The sequence below is a fragment of the Pteropus vampyrus genome, unplaced genomic scaffold, assembly GCF_000151845.1.
Source record: "Pteropus vampyrus isolate Shadow unplaced genomic scaffold, Pvam_2.0 Scaffold104, whole genome shotgun sequence".
Classification (NCBI taxonomy): Eukaryota; Metazoa; Chordata; class Mammalia; order Chiroptera; family Pteropodidae; genus Pteropus; species Pteropus vampyrus.
In genome coordinates this window covers 1,862,132-1,883,123 of record NW_011888885.1, presented here as the reverse complement: position 1 = coordinate 1,883,123, position 20,992 = coordinate 1,862,132, and the positions used below count along the sequence as shown (strand labels likewise).

Sequence of the window (20,992 nt, the reverse complement as noted above, 5' to 3'; positions counted from 1 at the left end):
ACTATATCAGGAGATGTAATTACTTCTTGGCAAGTAGTTGGATCACACACAGCACAGGAATGGGGTGTGTCTGGGAAAAGAGGTCCTTGAAACTCATCCCACTGGCTTAGGATCTCTTGGAAAAACCTTTAGAGAGGTTGTTCAACTCCACGATCAAATCTACTCTGAACCCACACACTATTATTATCTTTGCATTTTTCTGCCATACTACAGCATCAGTTAAAGGAATATTGGATGTAGAAAGAGAAATTGAGGCATTATGAGGCCTGATCCACATGGTGATGAAATATAGAGGAGAGAACACAGGCTTTTGAGAAGTCCAAGATGGAACCACAGTTCTGCCACCTTTTAGCCACCTAACCTTTGAGATTTTTCTAATTTTTAAAGTGAGAACAATGGTTACTTTAATGGGTTTCTGTGAAGGTAAATGAGTAATGTTTATAAAATGCATGGTAGGCTTAGGGTTACCTATCTTCTTATATGTTATCTCCTTCTATCCTTATTACCATAACATTTTGGTAAATTACAAAATAAGGATGATGAAAAATGCTGTAATCCAGAAGTTTTCCAAACTAAAGTCAGTTCGTTTTGTTCTTAAAATCAATTTGTTTTTCCAGAGTCAAAATATGCAGTATCACGGAATTTGTGGTTTTCTTTTAACTTCCTTCATTTCTAAAGTGTTGGCTTGCTTGCTTATGTGGACCAGTGAGATGTGTGGGGTCTGTTCATTACACTGAAGAGTTTTCTTGAGTTTTTGTCAGGTGTTTTCAGAGGGTGCAATAATTATTCTCTTTGGGGTGTCTCACTTACGATGGGAAATTAAGAGTTTGGAGAGGTGAGGGTAGAGCTCTGTATATACAATAAATTTTTACTTTTGTGGTAAAGGACACATAAAATCCCTATTATTGTAGATCAGCTGGGGATTTTAGAATACTTAGTACAATAACATTTGCAACCTCTGTGGCAAGGAATTTTTCTCTTTCTGATTAACATAGATGCTTTTTAATATCTGTTTGAAGAAATTCTATGATTTTATATGACAGAAATACCTTAATCTGTTTGTTTGTTTGTTTGTTTGTTTTTACTGTGGAAAATCCAAAAGAACAACTTACAAAATGTTTTAAAGCCAAACAAGTCCATTTTATATTCTAGATTTCAGCTCTTCAAGTCCTGTTGTAACAAACAACTTGCATCCCAGTCTTCACTCACGGCTGGATTTGCTAGCCTTGGAAAATACAGAAACACCACTGTAAGTATGTCAGTAATAGTCTGTAACTAATACAATCTCATTCTGATTCCTCATACTTCAAAAAGCATGACAAAAAGGAATCACACAGATCTAAGTTAGAATCTAAACACTGCTTCTTCTTTGCTGTGTGATCTTGGGTAAAATACCTAGTGTGAGCCTTCATTTTTCTTCGAGGATACTTCCTAGGGTTTTTGCAGAGATTCAGTGGAATGCTGTATGTATCTCCTAATATGCACTTGGTAGATAATAAGCCTTCAATAAATAATCTGTTTCTGTTATTTTTAGAGTGGTAACAGGAAGTAGAAGAAATAAAATGACAAAGGAAGGGGAAGAGAAATGAGATTCAAAATTGTTAAAAGTAATGGCTATGCCAATTATGTACTTGCTTCATGCCAGGCGCTTTGCTAAGCTGTTTTTGTTTATTTCATTTAATCTTTGCAAAAATTCTTATGTCAGTGCTGTTACCATTATTCCTTTTTTATAGGAGGAAGGGCTGAGACTTTGAGAATAGAACTTGCCCCAAGTTCATATAGCTATTAAGTAGCATCTCTGATAAACTGGTACAAATGACCTATAAACATATGCAATGATGCTCAACTTTACTTATAGCTACAGAAATATAAACTCTAGTAAGGCTTTTTTTTTTAACCTCAGATTGGCAAAAGTCTAAATGCATTGTTGGCTGTGGAAAGACGATATTATCACAAAATTATACAGTCAGGAGGAAGTGGCAATACCTATTAAACTTATAAATGCATTTACCATTGAACCTGCAATCTCATTTCTAGGAATTTATATTCACTTATGCAAATATTTACAACATTTGGGCAGTAGCTAATAATTGCAAACAACTCAAGTACCCATCAGTTGGAGACTGGTTAAATAAACATCTATATACAATGTGGTCTGAAGTAGCTGATTGTTTTCCTATATCCTGCAAATCTTGCTGGGTAGTATGAGAAAGAATGATTATATTGATGAGATCCCATTACAAAAAACGTCTCTATAAAACTCATAAAAAGATCAAATTCTAGCTAACAGCTGCTTATTTTAACCTGTAATTTTATGGATCTCACACTTTAGTGTACATAAAATCACTTAGGTGGCTATTGAAAAGTAAAAATTGCTGACACTCCCCAATTCTGATTCAGTAGTAGGGGCAAAATAAGCCATCAAAATGTTTTACTGTCTTGAGATTTTCTGACACCTCTGTTAGGAGTTTAATTTGTTCAAATGAGTGATGGAATTATTGATAACAAATTTTCCTTGGATAACAGTGATGATGGGATAAAGCAGGGGTCCCCAACCCCCGAACAGCTTGTTAAGCAGGCTGCACAGCAGGAGGTGAGCAGTGGGCAGTGAGCAAAGATTCCTTTGTGTTTGCAGCCGCTCCCCAGCACTAGCATCATCGCCTCAGCTCCACCTCAGATCATCAGGCATTATTAGAGTCTTGTTGGAGCAGGTTGGGGACCACTGGAATGAAGTCATAGGTTATATAAGGCAACAGGTTAAGGAAAATAAAAAATGCTTACTGTTTACTTGCTGTTGCTCCCAATAGGCCCAAGGAGGGTACCCTATCACTCTACTTTTACAAGTGTAGAAACCAAGGCTGAGGAATATTAATTTGTCAGTGGTTACCCAACTAGTACATAGACAGGATTCAGATTCAAGTGGGTCTGATTTCAGTACCTGCTCTTTTCTTTTTGCACTTAATTTTATTTTAAAAATTTCCTTAAGGTAAAATTGACACTCCCCCCACTCCTTTTTTTTTTTTTTTTTTGGGTGTACAGTTCTATGAATTTTAACATAGATAGACAGATTCATGTAAGTACCATCACAGTCAGGATACAGAATATAGTTATATCACCCTCAACTCCCTGTGCTATTACTTCATAGTCATACCCTCTCACTCCCAACCCCCAGCAACAATCAGTCTGTTCTCTATCACTATAGTTTGTGTTTTTGAGAATGGCCTCTAAATAAAATCACACAGTATATAGTAGTTCTGGAAAAGGTTGTATAAAATTGGTGTTTGCACCATGTATTTTGAAGCTCTGTTATTAAGTGCATATGCATTCAGGATTGTTATACCTTCTTAGTGAATTGACCCTTTTATCATTATGTTATGTCCCTCTTCGTCCCTTGTAATTTTCTTTGCCCTGTGTCTACTCTGATAGATGGCCACTCTAGCTTTCTTTTGATTAGCATTTGCAGCATGTCTTTTTTTATCTTTTCACTGTTAACTGTATCAAAATAATTGAAGTTTCTTATAGATAGTATATAGTTACATTATGCATTTTTATGTATTCATAACTTCTGTCTTTAATTGATTGTTTTGATTAGACCATTTCTATTTAGTGTAATTATGTGTTTGGATTTAGGTTTATAATTATGTAATTTGTTTTCTATTTGTTCCCCTTTTTTCCCATTTCCTCTATTCTGCATACTTTTATTTGAATGCTTTCAGTATTCCATTTTATCTATTATGATTTAGACTGTAGTTTTGTATAGTTTACACAAAGATGGGGACTGCTTGCACTAGGGATTGAAATATACATAGTTTTTAAGTCTAGTTAGAACCAGTATTTTACCACTTCAAGTAAGATGTTGAAACCTCATCATCATACAGATTCCCCTTTATATTCTATTACATCTATATACATTGAAAATAAATCCGCCACTGAACAATGTTATAATTTTTGCTTATAACCCACAAATATATTTTAAAAGACTCAGGAAGGAAAAAGAAAGTCTGTTTACCCAATATTTGTCATTTCTGTTGCTCTTATTTTCTTCCGGTACGATGTCCCTTCTCTTTGAAGAATTTCCTCTAGCCATTCTTGTAGAGTAGGTCTGTCGGCAATGAAAATCTCTCAGTTTTACTTCATGTGAGTATATCTTTGCTTCATGTTTGTTCCTAAAGAATAATTTCACTGGATATAGAATTCTGGGTTGACAATTCTTTTCTTTCAGCAGTTCTTCAGCATTGCTCTACTCTCTTCTCGCCTAAATGGTTTCTAGTGAGAAATCTACATTGATTCAAATTTTTGATCCCTATAGATCCTGTGTTGTTTTCTCTGGCTGTGCTTTCAGGAATATATATTTTTTAAATTTTAAACAGTTTGATTATCATATGTCTGGGCATGGATTTCTTCTCATTTATTCCATTGTGGGTTTGTTGAATATCTTAGTTTCCTGTGGCTAACATAAAAAAAAAAAAAAAAAATTACCAAAAAATGGATTGTTTAAGACCACAGGAACTTATTTTCTCATAGTTCTGGAGGCTGAAAGTCTGAAGTTTTCTCCCTTCAGGGATTTTAGGGGAGAAGCCATTCTTTGCCCCTTCCAGATTCTGGTGACTGTCTGCATTTGCTGGCTTGTTGGTACATCACTCCACTTTCTGCCTCTACCTTCATATTGACTTCTCCTCTGTTTAAATTTCCACTGCTTTTCTTGTTTTAGCTCACTTGTCATTGGATTTAGGGCCCATTCAAATAATATAGGAAGATGTCATCGTTGCAAGATCCATAACTTAATCACATCTGCAAAGACCCTTTTTCCAAGTAAGGTCACATTCACAGGTTCCAGGAATTAGGACAAAACATGTTTTTGGGACCTATAATTCAACCTACTCCACTGAACTTCTTGAATCTGTGGTTTTATGTCTTTGGCCAAATTTATGAAGTTTTCAGCCTTTATTTCTTCAAATATGTTTTCAGCACTACACACTTTCTGTTATCCTTCTGAGACTCTTGCTAACACAACTGTTAGATCTGTTGTCATTGTCTCATAAATCTCTAGGGTTCTGTTCATTACTTTTCTCACCCTGTTTTTTACATTAGGTAATTTCTATTGAGCTATGTTCAAATTCGCTATTTCCTCTGTCATCCCTATTTTGCTACCGAGTTCATTCTGTAATAAAAAAATTGTTATTTTTCAATTCTAAAATTACCATTTGACTCTTCCTCATATCTTGTGTTTCTTTGCTGAGACTTCTCTTTTTCCATTTTTTTCCCCAAGTATGTTTGCAGTTGTTTGTTGAAACATTTGTGTAAGAGCTGCTTTAAAACCTCAGATAATTTTCAGCAACTATGTCCTCATGATATTAACATCTGTTGATTTGTCTTTTCTCTTGCAATTTGAAATGTTCCCAGTTCTTCATGTGTCTAGTAATTTTGGATTGTATGTTTGACATTTTTAATGTTATGAGACATTTGCTCTTATTTAAATCCTGTTGAGAATGTTGATATTATGATATTAGTAGGCAAAGAACCTTGTTAGTGTCATGCTGCAGTTTTAGCCTGCCTTCTGGATGCTGTGGTTCCAGTACAGCTAAGTTTTCAAAGCCTTTGCAGTGCTATTCAGATCTGTCTTACATGTGCATCACTCAGTGGCCAGTCTAAGGTCTGGATGGTAGGCTGTGTGTTGAGTTCTGTCTTAGGCATCCTGAATGGGATGCACAGAGAAGAGGATGAGGCCAGTATTTCATGAACTACTTCATGAGTTTGTTTTCTCAAATTCTTCCGTTTGTGGTTTCTCTGGTACTCTGCCTTCTTGGGATGCCCCCTTTTAGTTCTCTTGTGAGAAAGCTAGAAGTTATTGTGCCATACATTTCCTTGACTGCTGGTGTCTGGGACCAGAAGGCAAGACAAAAACGAAAAAAGAAACAAGAGAGGTTTGCTCCATCCTTTTGGGATTACAATTCTGCTTGTTGGAGAGGTTCCCTTCACTCAGAGTTTTAAACCCCTACTTGTCCCTGTTACCCCTGCTGTCACTGCAGCCACCATGAGACTGCCTAGGGTTTGGGGTGTGAGAGAACAGAAGAGGGGAGTCAAGAGGTGAGAGATTTCCACACTGCTCTGAACACACTGCTCCTTGAGTGAGAATGAGAGGGCTTCTCCTGGAGCTTTGACCTCGCTGTTCAGTGTTTGGGTTTTAGATTGCATTGCATTCAGGATAGAGAATAGCAGAGGAGAAGAAATGGTAAGTTCACTAGTGGTTCAATGATACCCAAATTCTGGTCTTCTTTCCCAGTCAACCTGTAAATATTTACTTTTCGGCTCTCACATAATTCCCTCATGCATTCTATCCAGATTTTCTAGTTGCATTTAGTGGGAGAGACAGGGTGAAGTGTGTTTATTCCATCTTACCCAGAACTAGAATCTTCCCTATTTCCTTCCTAACCTCTATTCTGCATTACTGCTCATTCTTCAGGGAGTAATGGAGTGGTAGCTACTCTGATGGAAAGACTGAAGTCTCTGTTTCTACTAGTACTATGCACATCCCCAGATAGTCTCAGGGCTACCACTGTCAAGGGACAGTGCTTTCTTTATCTTTACTCTCTTCGGTATTTGGGCATCATGAACTGGTGGGCACTGAAACCATATGGTAATTGTTATGTAAAATTCCTACTTTTGTATAGTCTGAAGGTACATTTTACGTTTTGATTTTAGACCAGGAAAGTCATCTTACTTTTTGCATTTGCGTTCTCACTGTAGGGTAATTATGCTCTTATCATACCATCCTAGGTTTGCCCAAAGGACTGGCCAAAACCTCACCTCAGGTCATACGTATGCAAATGTAAGTAAATGAAACCTTTCCCTGGCAGTGCACATAATCAGACTATCATGGCCAAAAAGGAACTCCTGGTCGTTAATTCTCATGTTCTGCTCAATGTTTCTTTATAATGTATTGATTATAGCCCTCATTAGGACTTTTTCTTATCACCTTTTTAATTTTATTATTTAAAAATTTTAAAAATTTTTTCAGTTGTCGACATACAGTATTATATTAGTTTCATGTATACAACACAGTGATTATTTATATAGCTTACAAAGTGATCACCCCGATAAGTCTAGTACCCATATGAAACCATATATAGTTACAATATTATTGACTATATTCCCTATGCTGTACTTTACATTATCACCATGACTGTTTTTATAACTGGCATTTTGTACTTCTTAATCCTGTCTCCTTTTCACCCATTCCTCATCCCCCTCCCATCTGGCAACCACCAAAATGTTCTCTGTATCTATGAGCTTCTGTTTTGTTTTTTTAGATTTCACATATAAGTGAAATTATATGGTGTTTGTCTTTCTCTGACTTATTTATAGATAAATGGATAAAGAAGATGTGATATTTATATACAAAGGAATATTACTCAGCCACAAAAAAAGAATGAAATCTTGCCATTTGCTACAACACAGATGGACCTAGAGTGTATTATGCCAAGTGAAATAAGACAGACAGACGAAGTCTTTTTAACCTCTTTAGACTGAGTTGAGTCTTCCTTCTGTTAGAAAGATGATTAAGGACCAAAATTCCTTTAGTGTCATTTGTATTAGCTCTCTCCATTCCTTTCCTACCATTCTTTTTGACATACTTCAGACAGGCTCTCACCCGTAACACTCCACTGGCATAGCTTTTGTCAAGATCAGCAGTGACCTCCATATTACCAAATCTGTACTGCAATTTTCAGTCCTCTTACCTGATTTATCAGCAGGAAGTGACAGTCACTTCCTCCTTTTTGCACATATTGCTTTCAGACACCACTCATTTTTGGCTCTTCTCTTGTTTCACTTCCACTTCTTATCAAGATCCTTTGCTGGCCCCTCCTCCTCTACTGGCCTTTCAATGTTGAAGACCCCAGAACTCAGGCTTCAGACTTCTCTATATTCATCCTTTATGGCCTTTTAGTCTCATATCTTGAAATACCAAATTCTGACAACTTACAATTGTTATCTCCATCTCATTCCCTTCCCCTAAACTCAACTCATACATCCTCCTTCCTCTTAAGATCTCGTTTTCTTCTTAGATCTGCCTTTCCTGTAGTGTTTTTCACATTAGTAAATGACCACTATCTCAGTTGCTCAAGTCAAAAACCTCAGAAAATAGTGCTTGATTTTCTACCTTTTTACTTTCAAAATATATCCATTATCCAGCCATTCTCACCAACTCTGCTCCTACATCCCAGTCCACGCCATCGGATGGATATTGCAGAGGTTTCCTAATGGTTGTCCGGCTTCAGTCTTCACCTCCCTCTATACTCCCACCCCCACCACACAATCTATTCTCAAAACAGAAACCAGAGCAATCTTTTTTAAAAAGTGAAGTATGTTACTTATCTACCGTAAACCCACCCATGATTTTCCACAATCCATGTTACTCAGTAAAAGCCTGAAATGCTGATCTGACCCCTCCCATTACCTCTCCAGCATCACCTCTCACCTGTCTCCTCTGGCTCACTTTACTCCAACCATTTTGGAGTAAAGTGGCTCACTTTAGTGGCATTTTGTACTTCTTAATCCTGTCTCCTTTTCACCCATTCCTCATCCCCCTCCCATCTGGCAACCACCATATTGATTATAGCCCTCATTAGGACTTTTGCGCTTCAGAGCATAAGATGTTGTGTCTGCTCAGATAATCACAGGGCCCACTTCAGAGCCAGGGCTTTGCTCATTGTCTCCTGTGGTGAGGCATTCCTTGACCACTACGATCACAGCAATATCCCTACCCCTCCTACCCCAGCATCTCTTCTACCCGTTACCCGTTTTTTCTTAGAGTTGCCATCTGATTGATATCTCTCTACATTTGTTGATTTTCTGTTCCATGAGGGCAGGGATTTGGCCTTTTTATTGCTGTTTTTAGTGACATTTAGTAGGTGCCAAAGAAATATTTATGCAATGAATGAGGAAAATTACAAGAGATATTTCTAATTATGACTTAAATCTTTTATCTTATTCCTGTTTTGATGTCATCACCTTATGCCTTTCTATAGGGTCAAGATTTCTTTTTCCTGTTTGAAATTGAGATTCTATATTCAGTGTGAAATAGCAGAATCTGGACTGAGCCATACATTCCTGTTTTTTTCTTTTTTTTAAGATTTTTTAGAGTTTACATTTTTATATGGGAAATGAGGTGCAATGGGCATGAAGCCAGACAAGACAGAAAAGCAGTAAATTTTATAAGTGGTTATTACTTGAAAAACTAAAGTAATAGTTCATAAAACTAATTCTTGTTCAGTTGAGAGTATATGGTTCTTGGAATAGTGCCACTTGGAAGCCCAAGAATCTAAAAAAAAAAAAAAAAAAAAACTTACTGTAGAATGTTTACTCAAATATGTGCCATGCTTTCTTCAGTTTCCAGAAAATTCAAATTCAGTGTTACTACAGCCAGTCAGTCTACAGACCATTGCAGCTACACCACCAAACCCGAGACCACCATCCTTGCCCAACAATCATCCAGGTACTTAAGACCTTATTATTTGCATCAAACAGGAAAAATTGTGAGAATATAGGAGTCTGCCAGAGATTTATAGTAATTGTAAATAGATATATAGAGGAAAAATGAGAGCAGTTCATTTGCATTTTTAAGCTCCATGAAGTAAATTCAGGGCAAATACCATTATACCTGATATTAGGAGACTAAAAATGCTTGTGTTGTGCTGAATATCATATTTTCAACACTGAGAGTAAATGAACCTTTAGTTGAAGTTTGAAATCTTTTTGTTACATAGAGATTTGTTGCACTTGGGAGCAGCATTGGAACATCAGTGTATTTGTTTCTGGTTGTCAGTGTTTGTTAGGATCTTATGTTTGAAGTCTAAGTCATAAAGAGAATACTAATTGTACATATTTCTTGAAAAGCACAATATGTTATATGTATTTACTTTTTTTTTTTTTTTTTTTGCCTGAAGCAATGACAAAGAATGATCTCCAGCCACCCAATTACTATGAGGTAATGGAGTTTGATCCCTTAGCTCCTGCTGTCACTACAGAGTAAGTCATTTACAAAATGATTAATTTATTTTTTGTCTTGGTTCCCTTCGGCAGCAGAGCTAATGGGGCTTGTTTATACATTTAACTTAGTTTAGATCTTGGCAGAAATTGATGACCTTATTAAAAATGACTTATGAGGTTTTATGTAAGCTGTTGCTTTTAATGGTCTTACCGTTCTTGGCCTTGTGACTGAAAAATAAAAATGCTGGGGTTGCACATAAAGAAATAACTGGAACTATTATGTGCATTAATGGATTCCTCGTAGATATCTTGGCAGAAAGTCAGGTTCTCTACCGCGTGAGAAGAGCACTATTCACTAATTAATGACATAAGTAACACCATATTGATGAGATATTTTAGCTGTTGACTACTGATCCATAAAAAAACTTATGTAAGAACTTGCTTTTAGTCTTCACTACATATAACATTGTGCTTAAAATGGATTAATAAAGCATTAGTGTAAAAATTACTTGCTTTAAGCACCATTATTTTATGATTTCGTATTGGTCAAGTGTATATAGATATTTCCAGGATGGTAGGCTTATTAGAGCTTTAATATACTTTGATTGACTGAAAGTTACCCCCAAAATTGTTAAAAATGATTAAAGCAAGTTTATGGAAATCATTGTTCAGAAACTGACAGCCTGCAGGATATATAACTTGCCTATAGCTGTTTTGTTTGACCTGTGCAGAATTTATAATATGTATTTAAATATTAATTGCTAAGTTAAAAACCAGGCTATTTCAAAAAATATCGGGACCTCTGGATTCTTTCTGATGCCAAGGCCTGCATTTTTACATGTTAACCATAGCTGGGGCTGAGTAGTGACTGCCTCCTTAGGACAGAGCAGGCTATGCAGTCCAGTGGGCCCAGCTGGCCCTTTGTGTCCATTCATTTGATCTGCCTGGCATGTGTGGGCATTTGAGGTTCTGACTCCTAGTTTAAGCCCTCAATGTAGCAATCCATTTTGTAATAATTAATGAGTAAATCTTAATAGGCTTAGGTGTTCATTAAATATTTTTTTCCTAACAGGACTTGAAATTTTCCTAGGTCATTCTGCTTGATAAAATATCACTGAATGTATTAGTGGTTTAAAGAATTAGAAATTGGTTAAACTAGGTATGCTGTATAGATATGCTTTTTATCAGTTTCTGTATCCACATAGGAAGCAAAAAAGTTTATTATATTCCAGTTAATTAGGAGATTTTTGTGAGTAGATATGGCAGTGCAACAGATTAATTAAAGTTTAGATAGTAAAAAGCTGGAGAGGTGAAGCTTTGAAATTCTCTACCACTGTTTCTTACATTCTGGGAAGTGTTTTTCAGTTCTTTTGAAAGTTACATAAAATCCAAGGAACTTCTAAGGACAATCACGAAATCTTGCAGAAAAGTTCTGGGATTTTCACATCACTGGTTGTCCATGCACCCCAGGTTTAGGAATTTCTGCTCTAGCAGGACATAGACTACAATATTTATGAAGATATATACATATTCACATGACTCATTCATTTGAAAAATGCAATGAATACTGACAAAGTGCCAGGGACAGTGACTGGGGCATAATTTATCATGTTGAAGAAGAGACATGCTCTGTCTTCATGGAGGTTAAATCTAGTTTGGAGGCAGAAATTAAATCAGCAGGCAAACATGAAAGAATATGGTGACTTTACACAGTGTATACCAGGAAGAACTCATTTAAGTGAGCGTAAAAGGAAGCTTGAGGAAGTGACATTAAAGTTGAGATCTGCAATTGTTAAGTCACAATGTTGTTGTAGGCCCAGGAAACAACTTGTACAAAGACCCTGATGAGAATTTTGGCAAGTTCAAGGAAATGGACAAGCCAAAGCTAAGAGCAAAGAGAGCAACAGGGAACCCATTGTGGAAATTGCAATTTGGGAAATAAAAAGAAAGCAGCACACAACTGTGATGAACATCACAGAGAGAAGTAAGATGAGGACTGAAAACTAGCTCATGATTAAGTAACAGGAAATCATTGGTGATTTTAATAAAAGCCATTTTGGTAGACTGATGGGGACAGAAGCCAAATTCCAGTGCATTAAAAAGTAAGAGACAGAGACAAGAAGTACAGATGACACTAGAAACTTAAATAAGGGATGCTGCAAAGTGGTTTGGCAGCTTGAGGATTACTGAGGTGATTAAGTAGACATGTGGGATTAAAGACTATACTGTTTTATAAAGTGCTGGAACATCTATGAATGCTGAGGGGTAGGATCTAATTAGAGAGGGAGAAGTTAAAGGTTCAGTTCAGGAAAGAGGATACTAAATGAGTAAAGTGTTTGAGAATCCAGGGGTAGATAGGATCACAGAAGTAGATGATGGTGCAAATGAAAACAGATTTGAAGATTCAGGAATGGGAAGTGAGGAAGTTTCCATAACAAGGCATTTATTAAGAAGTGAGGTTTCTGACTGAGAGTGAGAAAAGGGGGATCAGAGATTTGAGGAGAGTGAAGAAGGCTGAAATAGTTTTGTGGAAAATGAGACATACTTACTAGAAAAACATACTAAAATTTCTGGACCATGCTGGGGCCTCATGAAGTTAATGATCTTCATAGTTCTGCTTTTTATGCATTTTTCTTCAGCCATGTTTTGCTATATTGCGTATATGAATGTCATGTTTATAAATATATTTTCTAGCCACAGAAATATAAACTATATAAAGAATTGAATAAAGAAAAATTATATATAAAGAACAAAGGTGACAGAAGCTAAGGGTGGATCAGGAGTTTGGACTATAATAACATAGATTAAATAAACTGTAATATTTTTTAAGTGTTTCGAAACCAGGAAAAGCCGAACAATTTCTGCCTTTTTTTTTAAAGCAGAAAGCAAACTATCCAATTTGAGCCACATTTTTCATTAAATCACAAGTAAAATGAATTGACTCTGTAAGATACATATTTTTAAGATGCAGGAGAATTGCAACATTAGGATCTAAGAAAGCTGTAACAAGATTAAGGGCAGAGTTTTTTTTATTCATTGACATAGCTTGAATAGCTAAGGGCGCCATTTTTTAGGTAAGGTTAAAAGCCAATGTAGATCTTTAAAACTGATATATAACCCTTTTGCCATGATGTCTTGTTTGTTTCAGAGCTATTTATGAAGAAATTGATGCTCATCACCACAAAGGAGCTCAAAGTCAGAGTGACTGCTGAGGTAAAGACTTCAACTTACACAACTTACATTCTACATTCATGATTTCATTGTAATTATTATCACTTTTTCTAATATTACTTTTTGTAAGGGCCATCTGAGCCTCTGACACTTTGGTGGACAAAATGTAATGCAGGTTTCTCTGAATCACTCAAATTCTAATGAACTATTTGTTCATTAATGAAATCATTCTTTGACCTTGTTAGCTAAAAATAATAAATCTTGGGAATGTAGAATAGAAATATTACTGCTAACAAAAACTTTTTAGCACTGGAATCTTTTATGTACAGTTAATCTGTTAACTGGGACTGGTAGAACCCATTCATTGTTAGCCCGGGTAGGTCTGGATTCTATTTGCTGTACTGGTTATTCCATTTATTGATTAATGAATGCATGGCCACCAGTAACCTATTAACCTTATTTATTCCCCTAACACTCCCCCTACCCCATGGAAATAGTACATTTCTACCTTTCCTCTACTAGTATGTGGCTCTCTAGTTTCAGGAATGGGGAAAGAGAAGGAAAGGATGGGATGATTGACTATTTTTTGTTTATTCTAGGTGAAAATGAGTGATCAGCTCATGAGCTGTATAAAGGGTACCAACTCTCTGAAAGGTAGACCCTGTCCAGCTTCAAGGCCTAGAAGATAAGACCTACCACTACGTAAAAACCACAGTGGAACATTTGTCCTCTGCAATAATGAAGTTTAAACAGAAGAGTAACGTTTATGGTTCCTAATAGCAACTCAAGCTTTATCTCGAAAGAACTTGGTTTTAACATATATTCACTTAAAATTTCAGCAAAAGAAAAATTCATTGTACTGAGGCCAGCCAGGTTAATTGGAAGATCCTACTTCACAGGCTTTCCTACATGTATAAATCATCACACAGCCGTGATAACAGTAGATGAAGATTATTTTAGTATAAAATAATTCTGAATAGATGTAAACATGAAATGTGAGAAACTAATTATTCAGGAAGAATACTGAGTGCCTTCATTTAACTAAAATAAAACTTAAAAATCAATTTGCACTTCTTTATAAATAATATTCTTATTTAGAATTATGAACTGTAAAAGCCTTGATGCTACAGTTTATATTTCAGGCACCCTAAAAAGATCACTGGACTCTACATTGAGTTGCCTTTAAATACGATTCTTAATAATACTAAATGTTATCTTTTTCTCTTTTTACTGCAATTTAATATTTCTATTTGGAATAAATACTGGAAAACATTCAGGATAAGCTGTACATTCATTTATGTTGTAAATTACAATGACAAATTACTATTAAAACAATGCAAATAAATTACTATTAAAACAATTTTTTACAGTTTGTTCACTGAAGAAATTCTGTTGTCAGTAACTTCACAATCCTACATTTGTTTTAACATTCAGGGACTTGGAACTATCACAAGAAATGCTAGAAGTCTAGCAGATACTTATGCATTTTATTTCAATTTCATGATACCAAAATTTCAAAGTCATTATTCAGTACTTTGAATGTAAATTGTGCTAGCTCTTAAAGGAAAAAGAGTCACATTTGATATCAGAATGTAATCTTTTGGCAAACCATTAGGGCTTAGTGATTCCTCTTTCATTTTGAGCTTTTAAAAGTGAATGTACACAATAAAATAAAGTGGTTACCAACTGTTTTAGAAATAATAAGGGATTCTGACCTAGAACCTAAGATATAAGACACATGGGCATAAAAAAAAAAAAAAATCAGTGCTACAAGTACGAAGTGTTAATAATTTCGAAGGGGACCAGTGAATTAAGCTGAACCATTAAGTCCATGCCTACATATATAAGAAACAAAGCAGTTTCTTTTAATACTAAAACTAAGTATGGTTTTGAACCATCATGCATTCTAAGCAGGCATGTGGATTCCTTATAATAAAAAGCTGAACCTGCTCTTTTTTAAGAAGGATAAGTGGTTGGGGAAAAAAAATCACTACATAATATTTAAAATAGAAGGCATAAGATAGAATGGATTATATTGTAGAACATTTCTCTTCTGAGAAGACAAGATACATGATTTTTCAAAAATCACAAATGAAGTAGAACTTAGTTGCTGACTTCAATTATAACCCGGAATTGGCAACTTGTGCCCCTCCTTTGCTTCAAAAAAAGTGTAAGAAAGAGTGATGAGATCAACATTCACCATTCTTGGATCTTCAGCAAATTCAGGATCAATGTAGAAAAACACTGGCATATCTACTTCCTCTTGTGGATTAAGCCTTTGTTCTTCAAAACAGAAGCACTAAAAGTTATAGAAAAGTATTCATTTATTAATATTCCTATTATCTATAAAAGAAACTAATGGTTCATTTATTGGCTTTAATAAGCATACCATTAAATATAATCTAAGTTCTATGATAGGGCAACAGCATCTTTTCATCTCAGATTGAATTTTGCTTTAAGGATTGAGAATCCCTTTAATTTTAAAAGTGGATATCTGTTTGGTTCTAAACTTCTGCACAGCTATTATAAACAATGAAAAGGACAGTTCTGAAGTTTAAAAGAAATGAATTTTCAGAAATCAGTTCCTAGTAGAACAATGCAGTAAATTTAGTACTTAACAGTTGTATGTACTTTTATCAGTCTATAAAGTTTTCATTTAGTTATACCTGTATTTTATTGAAATACTGTCCAGCTTCGAACGGTACAACATTGTATGTAGAAATTCCGATTACTGGTTTGTCAGTAGGATTCTTAGCTTTGTAAAAGGCCAGTGCAGTTTCTCCTGGCACCACCTGTTTTAAAAAATATATACATTATCAATACTTTAAATCAAACACAGCTCCTTTCCCTACTAAATTAGTCATTCTCCCTTTGCATTAGGCCAGCCACAATACGTAATCTAATGTTAAGAGTTAGTAAAATAAATTATACTACCCATGAACATGTGATTTTGAAATTTCACTTGCATATGTCAGTAAGACCTGATACTCTATTATGTATACTTAGTTATGGATTGTCTTCTTGTATATCTGAAATCTTCAAGTAATAATCTGCAAATTAAGTTATTTAACATGTGTTCAAGAACAAGCCAAATCTATCACAGATCAAGCCTAATATCTTAGCACATATTCCTAAATATCATTATATGATTGACTAAAGATTTTTTAAAAAGTTACCAACAGTAAATTTAGCTTAGAAACAGTAAATTAAACATATAATTAAATTAAACTGACTGAATAGAATCTTTTATTTAATCAAAAAGCACTAAACAGTTTTGAGAGAATAACAGATTAAATCACCAAGCTTAAAAAAAAAATCAATTGCCAAAGGATACTCCTGTCACTTATACCAATTCAACCACTGATACCTTATTACTGCTATGTGATTAGGGTATTCAAAATCATACCCTATAAAACCTCAATATGAGATTCAGTCATGTTTACTAATCTGTGGAAGCACTAATAAGGATTTTCCAAAAAGAGTTACAATTAAGCTTTTCTGGTTATTCCTCAATTAATGAGATAATTTCGATTAAATCCCCTAGGAGTTCAGGTAAGATTTTAGCAAACCTTTAAGGTATAGTCTTTGAAGTAGAACATGACCAGTATGCTTACTTCCAAGGTCCTAATTTATTTTTCAAGGGGCAGGGATACTTTTGATGTAAACTAGTAAACTACTTTTCATTGTAAGCAATGACATTTTTCCTATCCTATCATCTATACCTGAGGAAAACTCAACTGTATAGTATGACAGCTATTCCTACTCTCAAGATTAGTACAGATCAGAGAACTGAGTGAACTCTTAATATGATTCTAATAAAAACACGACATTTTCCATTGTCCCAACTGACTTTGACTGTAGTACCATGTATTCTGGTACATTATACATAGGGCACTGTCAAAAAGTAGTCTGTGGGAATAAAAATTTTACAGTAATGGAGTCTGTCAATATTTTGAAATTAAATTTAGATAAGTGTTTCCTAAATTGTGAAGCAGTTTAAGTAACGAAAGGAATTTTCACACTGAAAAAGTAATCTTAATAATTGCTTTGATGACTTACATATATTTCTGTTTGCTGAGGTCTAAAGTTCCACTGAAGGCTTGCATGCACATCTGCATTAAAGGTGACTTTAATGATGCGATCCTTAACAGGCACCATGTTTTCAATCTGGTCTGATGCATGACCTGCTCCTACTGATCCTCCGAGGCCAGTGGTCTAGAAAAAGAAAGTATAATATTAAATATTACTTTTAGATGCTCATGATGTATTTATTGGATAAAAAACAAAATTGTAAAGACAATTTAACTTTAATAATCCAGTAAGAGCCAAGTTTATATACTATCACGACCATTTTTGGGGTGTCAAGGGCCTATATTTGTTAGTCATATTTTTTTTAGTAATCACTTGGTTATCTGGCACGGTCAACAATGAGTCATTTACAAGACAGCAGATGCCACTGATGATAAGGCTCAGGATATTTAGCTTAACTTTTCATTAAACGTACTTTCCTTTATTACTAGTATTTCATATTACTATTATTAATAAATGAAATTTACCTACAACCCTGCCATTTCAGTAAAACTATTTGAATAATTCCATTTTCCACATTTCTGTCTGGTCCTTTTCTATATTAGAACTTTTATAGCACAGATGAGTTTGTAGCTTCACTTCTGTAGTCGGTCTTTCTCAAGCATCATAAGTATTTTGCCATGTTGGTCAATGTTTTTGTAATTTTTTCCTGTAGTTTTTGGTGTAGTATGGCTTTTACAGATATCCATCAGAAAACCTGATCCCTTTGACGACTGAAGCAACTAATTGTAAGACATCAGAATAATCTATGACACTTTTTTCCTATCTTCATTGCCATTATTTCATTTATGATCAGAGATGTTTAAAAAAAAAAAAAAATCCTTACTTCCAGGGTCATCATTCTTCTGATGCTTGAAGTTGCCAGAATTCTGGTCTCCGGATAATTAATCTGTTACTATACTAGGAAAAAAATACCAAATTTGAGGCTAGGGAAAGACTCCCAGCAAAATATAGTATTACTATCTTCTGCTTGTTACACAAGTCAGCTAGCTTCACTCAACTGCCATACATTATTGAACTAAATTATAATCCTAGAGGATGCATCAGAGGGCAAGCCTTTCCTCATCCTTGTTTAAAAGGTAAGCATATTCTTCTGCCCGAGGACTATAATGCTTATATTTTAAGATATAACTCCTTTTCCTGAAGAATTTGAGTTACTCGAATAAAGATTCCTTAATGTATTCTTTCTGACAAGCAGTCTTTGAATATAGATTCTTTAAATCTGTAAGTCTGATGATTAGAGAAGTTAAACAAGAATAGAAAAGGGCACTGAAGTGAAACTATGTCCTGGGCTCTAGTCTAGTTCTGCCACTAACTAGCTCCAAGAACTAAATCTTACTTTCTTTGGACTACACTTTCCATACTCGAGATCACTGTATTAAGTGGTTATACAATACCTTATTTTTGCCTCTAAAGTTCTGTGATTCCAAAATGAAAGAGATGCTCTTTTGGAAATGTCAGTATTTAACATCCAACTTTAAGATCCAAATTACAATAGTTTTTACTTTTATGCCCTGCGCTTGCACACGTGTGCACAAAATATTGTCATTCACTTCAGTTTGGGGCAGGATTTCTCAACCTTGGCACTAGTGACATTTTGGGTTGGATAAATTTTGGTTGGGGGCGGGGAGATGTCCTGTGCAGTATTTGATCTTTATCAGTATCCTAGCCTCTACCACCAGATACCAGTAGCATCTTCCTGCCTCACCTCCCAGGTTGTGATAACCAAAAATGTCTTCAGACATTGCTAAATATTTCCCAAGGAATAAGATCCACCATCGCCACCCCTCCACACATATGGTCAGTGGAGATCTAGGCTTGCTGTTTTGGATTCTGTTCAGCTTCATTAACCAACTGGTAGTTTGGGGATTAATGCTTGGTCGAGGCTAGCATCTGATGAAAACTAATTTCACATTCAACACTCCTCCAGAAATCAAGCCATTGCACTTTCCCATATGAGGCTGAAGTTCGTCTGACTTCTATTTCACTCATTATCGAAAAATAATGGTAAGTTCATCTGTTAAATATGGGGGAAGTAAACCAAGCATTAACGATGGCAACAAAGATTCTGAGCAATCTTGAAAATGCTAATTAATGACTCACTCTCAATCCAAGTCACTCTGATTTAATTGGTTAGGGATGTGATCTGGATGTCAGGATTTTAAATAGCTCACCAAGCGATTTCCATGTACAACATAGTTTGGGAGCTACTCTCAAACATTTACTGATGAAACCAATGTGTAGCTCTCTTGACATGTATTTTAAACAGAAATTCCTGACCTCTACCCAGACCTAATCAGAATCCCTGCGTAGGAGAGCCCTGGCAAGTTTAAGCTCCACTGGTGATCGTAATGCTCAGCCGAAGCAGCAAACTACTAAAGAACTAAGGAGGGTGGGTATACCTGAAATAGGTGAAATCTGCCTTTGCCAGTGGTTCTCAAACATTAGTTTGCATTCAAATCAGCTAGTGGGCTTATTAAAATAGATTGCTGGGTCCTGCCCCCAGAGTTCCTGATTCAGTAGCTCTGAAGTTGGCCCAAGAATTTGCACTCAAGTTCCCAGGTTATGTTGATACTGCTGGTCCAGGGGACCACAATTTGAGAAATATGCAGTGTCTGACCTAAAAGGGACCCCAGGGTGAGCACATTACAGTTATATAGTAACTGGGGTGGCGTACTCAAAGGCCTAATTCATGCCTCTTTATATGGTTAAAAAGCTACTCTCAGTTTAAGCACAAGTAAAAAGCTTATTTCTATTTCCAGGGTTAACGTTCGCACATAAACCGTATGTGGTTCTTGGAAGAAATTAATATAAGTTACATTTTAAAAGCGGGGCACGTGTGTAAGCAGTAAGAGTGCGGCTGATTAGACTGATGGATACCAGAGAATAGGCTGCAGACCCCTTTGGTGAGGTGTAGCTCAGAAACCTAGGAATTTCGCTGTGTAGTGTGGTCGGAACACAATCACCATGTCGGAATAATCGCCATGGGGTTTGAGTTCTACTTGTAGCTTTTTCACTAACTTCATTGGTGACCTTGGATAAGTCACCTTTTTGATCTTGTTTCCTCTTTGGCAGAGATAATCTCGGATATCCCCTGCAACATGACACTGCCCAGAAGGCAGAGGCGGCCCCTACCTGGCAATAGAGCCGATAAAGGGGCACGGCGGCGTAGGACGCCCCTAGCATGCCCACGGCGGCCGCGGCCACGTACGTGAGGACGGTCTTGTTCCGCCGCCGCCAGTCTTCCTCCTGCGCGCGCGTGAAAGGGTTCGTGCTCTTCGGCCGCCGCGGCAGCTGCACGGTCTGGTCTCGGGCTAGACCCGGGCGCCTCCATGTCCCGAACCGCCTCAGCCCCCTCTCAGCACCTCTTGTCCCGCTCCTCCCCGGTCTGAAACACAGATCTGCCCTCTCCGCAACACTGGTCGGGGACCCGGGGTGGCTCCAGCGCCAGCCACAAAAAGCAGCACGACTCCATCCAGGAGACCACAGCGGTGTCATAGCGCCGGGAGAGAACACACGCCGGTCTCGGAGGTCAGATCTCGCGAGGCCTGCTCTGTCTCGCGATAACTAAGTTGAGCCAGCCGCTGCCTTGGCTACCAGGCTCCTCAAGAGGCAGCTTTTGTAGTGGAGCTACGGAGGCCGGGTTGCCCGGTTACGGGTAAGTTCGCGTTTTGCTTCCTGACTGTTCCACTTTGCTTCCCTCCAAGTACCTATTTAACTTACATTTAGGAAAACGCTTTAC

The 20,992-nt window shown here is 36.4% G+C and overlaps 3 protein-coding genes across 11 annotated transcripts in view; 2 read left to right on the top strand and 1 right to left on the bottom strand.

Moving 5' to 3' along the window:
• The window catches only part of TOM1L1 (target of myb1 like 1 membrane trafficking protein), a 51,225-nt gene extending 36,704 nt beyond the window's left edge, over positions 1-14,521 (top strand). For both annotated transcript variants that reach the window (XM_011365013.2, XM_023533522.1), the window contains exons 11-16: positions 1,153-1,249; positions 6,778-6,829; positions 9,391-9,496; positions 9,948-10,029; positions 13,139-13,203; positions 13,761-14,521. In XM_011365013.2, coding sequence (XP_011363315.1) covers positions 1,153-1,249; positions 6,778-6,829; positions 9,391-9,496; positions 9,948-10,029; positions 13,139-13,202 — 401 coding nt within the window. In that variant the 3' untranslated portion in view covers position 13,203; positions 13,761-14,521. The remainder of the gene's footprint in view (positions 1-1,152; positions 1,250-6,777; positions 6,830-9,390; positions 9,497-9,947; positions 10,030-13,138; positions 13,204-13,760) is intronic.
• LOC105295382 (cytochrome c oxidase assembly protein COX11, mitochondrial) lies at positions 843-20,854 on the bottom strand. Of its 2 annotated transcripts, none has more exons than XM_011365016.2 (4): positions 20,386-20,854; positions 17,221-17,376; positions 15,828-15,953; positions 843-1,225 (listed from the first exon to the last, which is right to left on the bottom strand). In XM_011365016.2, exons 1-4 carry the CDS (start codon positions 20,746-20,748, stop codon positions 1,202-1,204), a joined length of 669 nt encoding a protein of 222 aa, XP_011363318.1. In that variant the 5' UTR covers positions 20,749-20,854; the 3' UTR covers positions 843-1,201. The 2 variants fall into 2 exon arrangements, with proteins under 2 accessions (XP_011363318.1, XP_011363317.1); XM_011365015.2 differs by lacking the exon at positions 843-1,225 and adding an exon at positions 14,097-15,460 and having other exon boundaries at positions 20,386-20,849.
• Positions 20,777-20,992, top strand: part of STXBP4 (syntaxin binding protein 4) — a 237,951-nt gene continuing 237,735 nt past the window's right edge. For 6 of the 7 annotated variants that reach the window (XR_002781532.1, XM_011365019.2, XM_023533520.1 and 3 more), the window contains exon 1: positions 20,777-20,908. The gene's annotated coding sequence lies outside the window, so the exon portion shown is untranslated. The remainder of the gene's footprint in view (positions 20,909-20,992) is intronic. The other variant, XM_011365018.2, reaches the window with a different exon arrangement.

Coding starts and splice junctions, on each gene's coding strand:
- LOC105295382 (XM_011365015.2), bottom strand. CDS start 20,748: ATGACACCGCTGTGGTCTCCTGGATGGAGTCGTGCTGCTTTTTGTGGC. Junction 15,954..17,220: donor CTCAGCAAACAGAAATATAT/GTAAGTCATCAA, acceptor TTTTTAAAACAG/GTGGTGCCAGGAGAAACTGC. Junction 15,461..15,827: donor AGTATTTCAATAAAATACAG/GTATAACTAAAT, acceptor TATAACTTTTAG/TGCTTCTGTTTTGAAGAACA.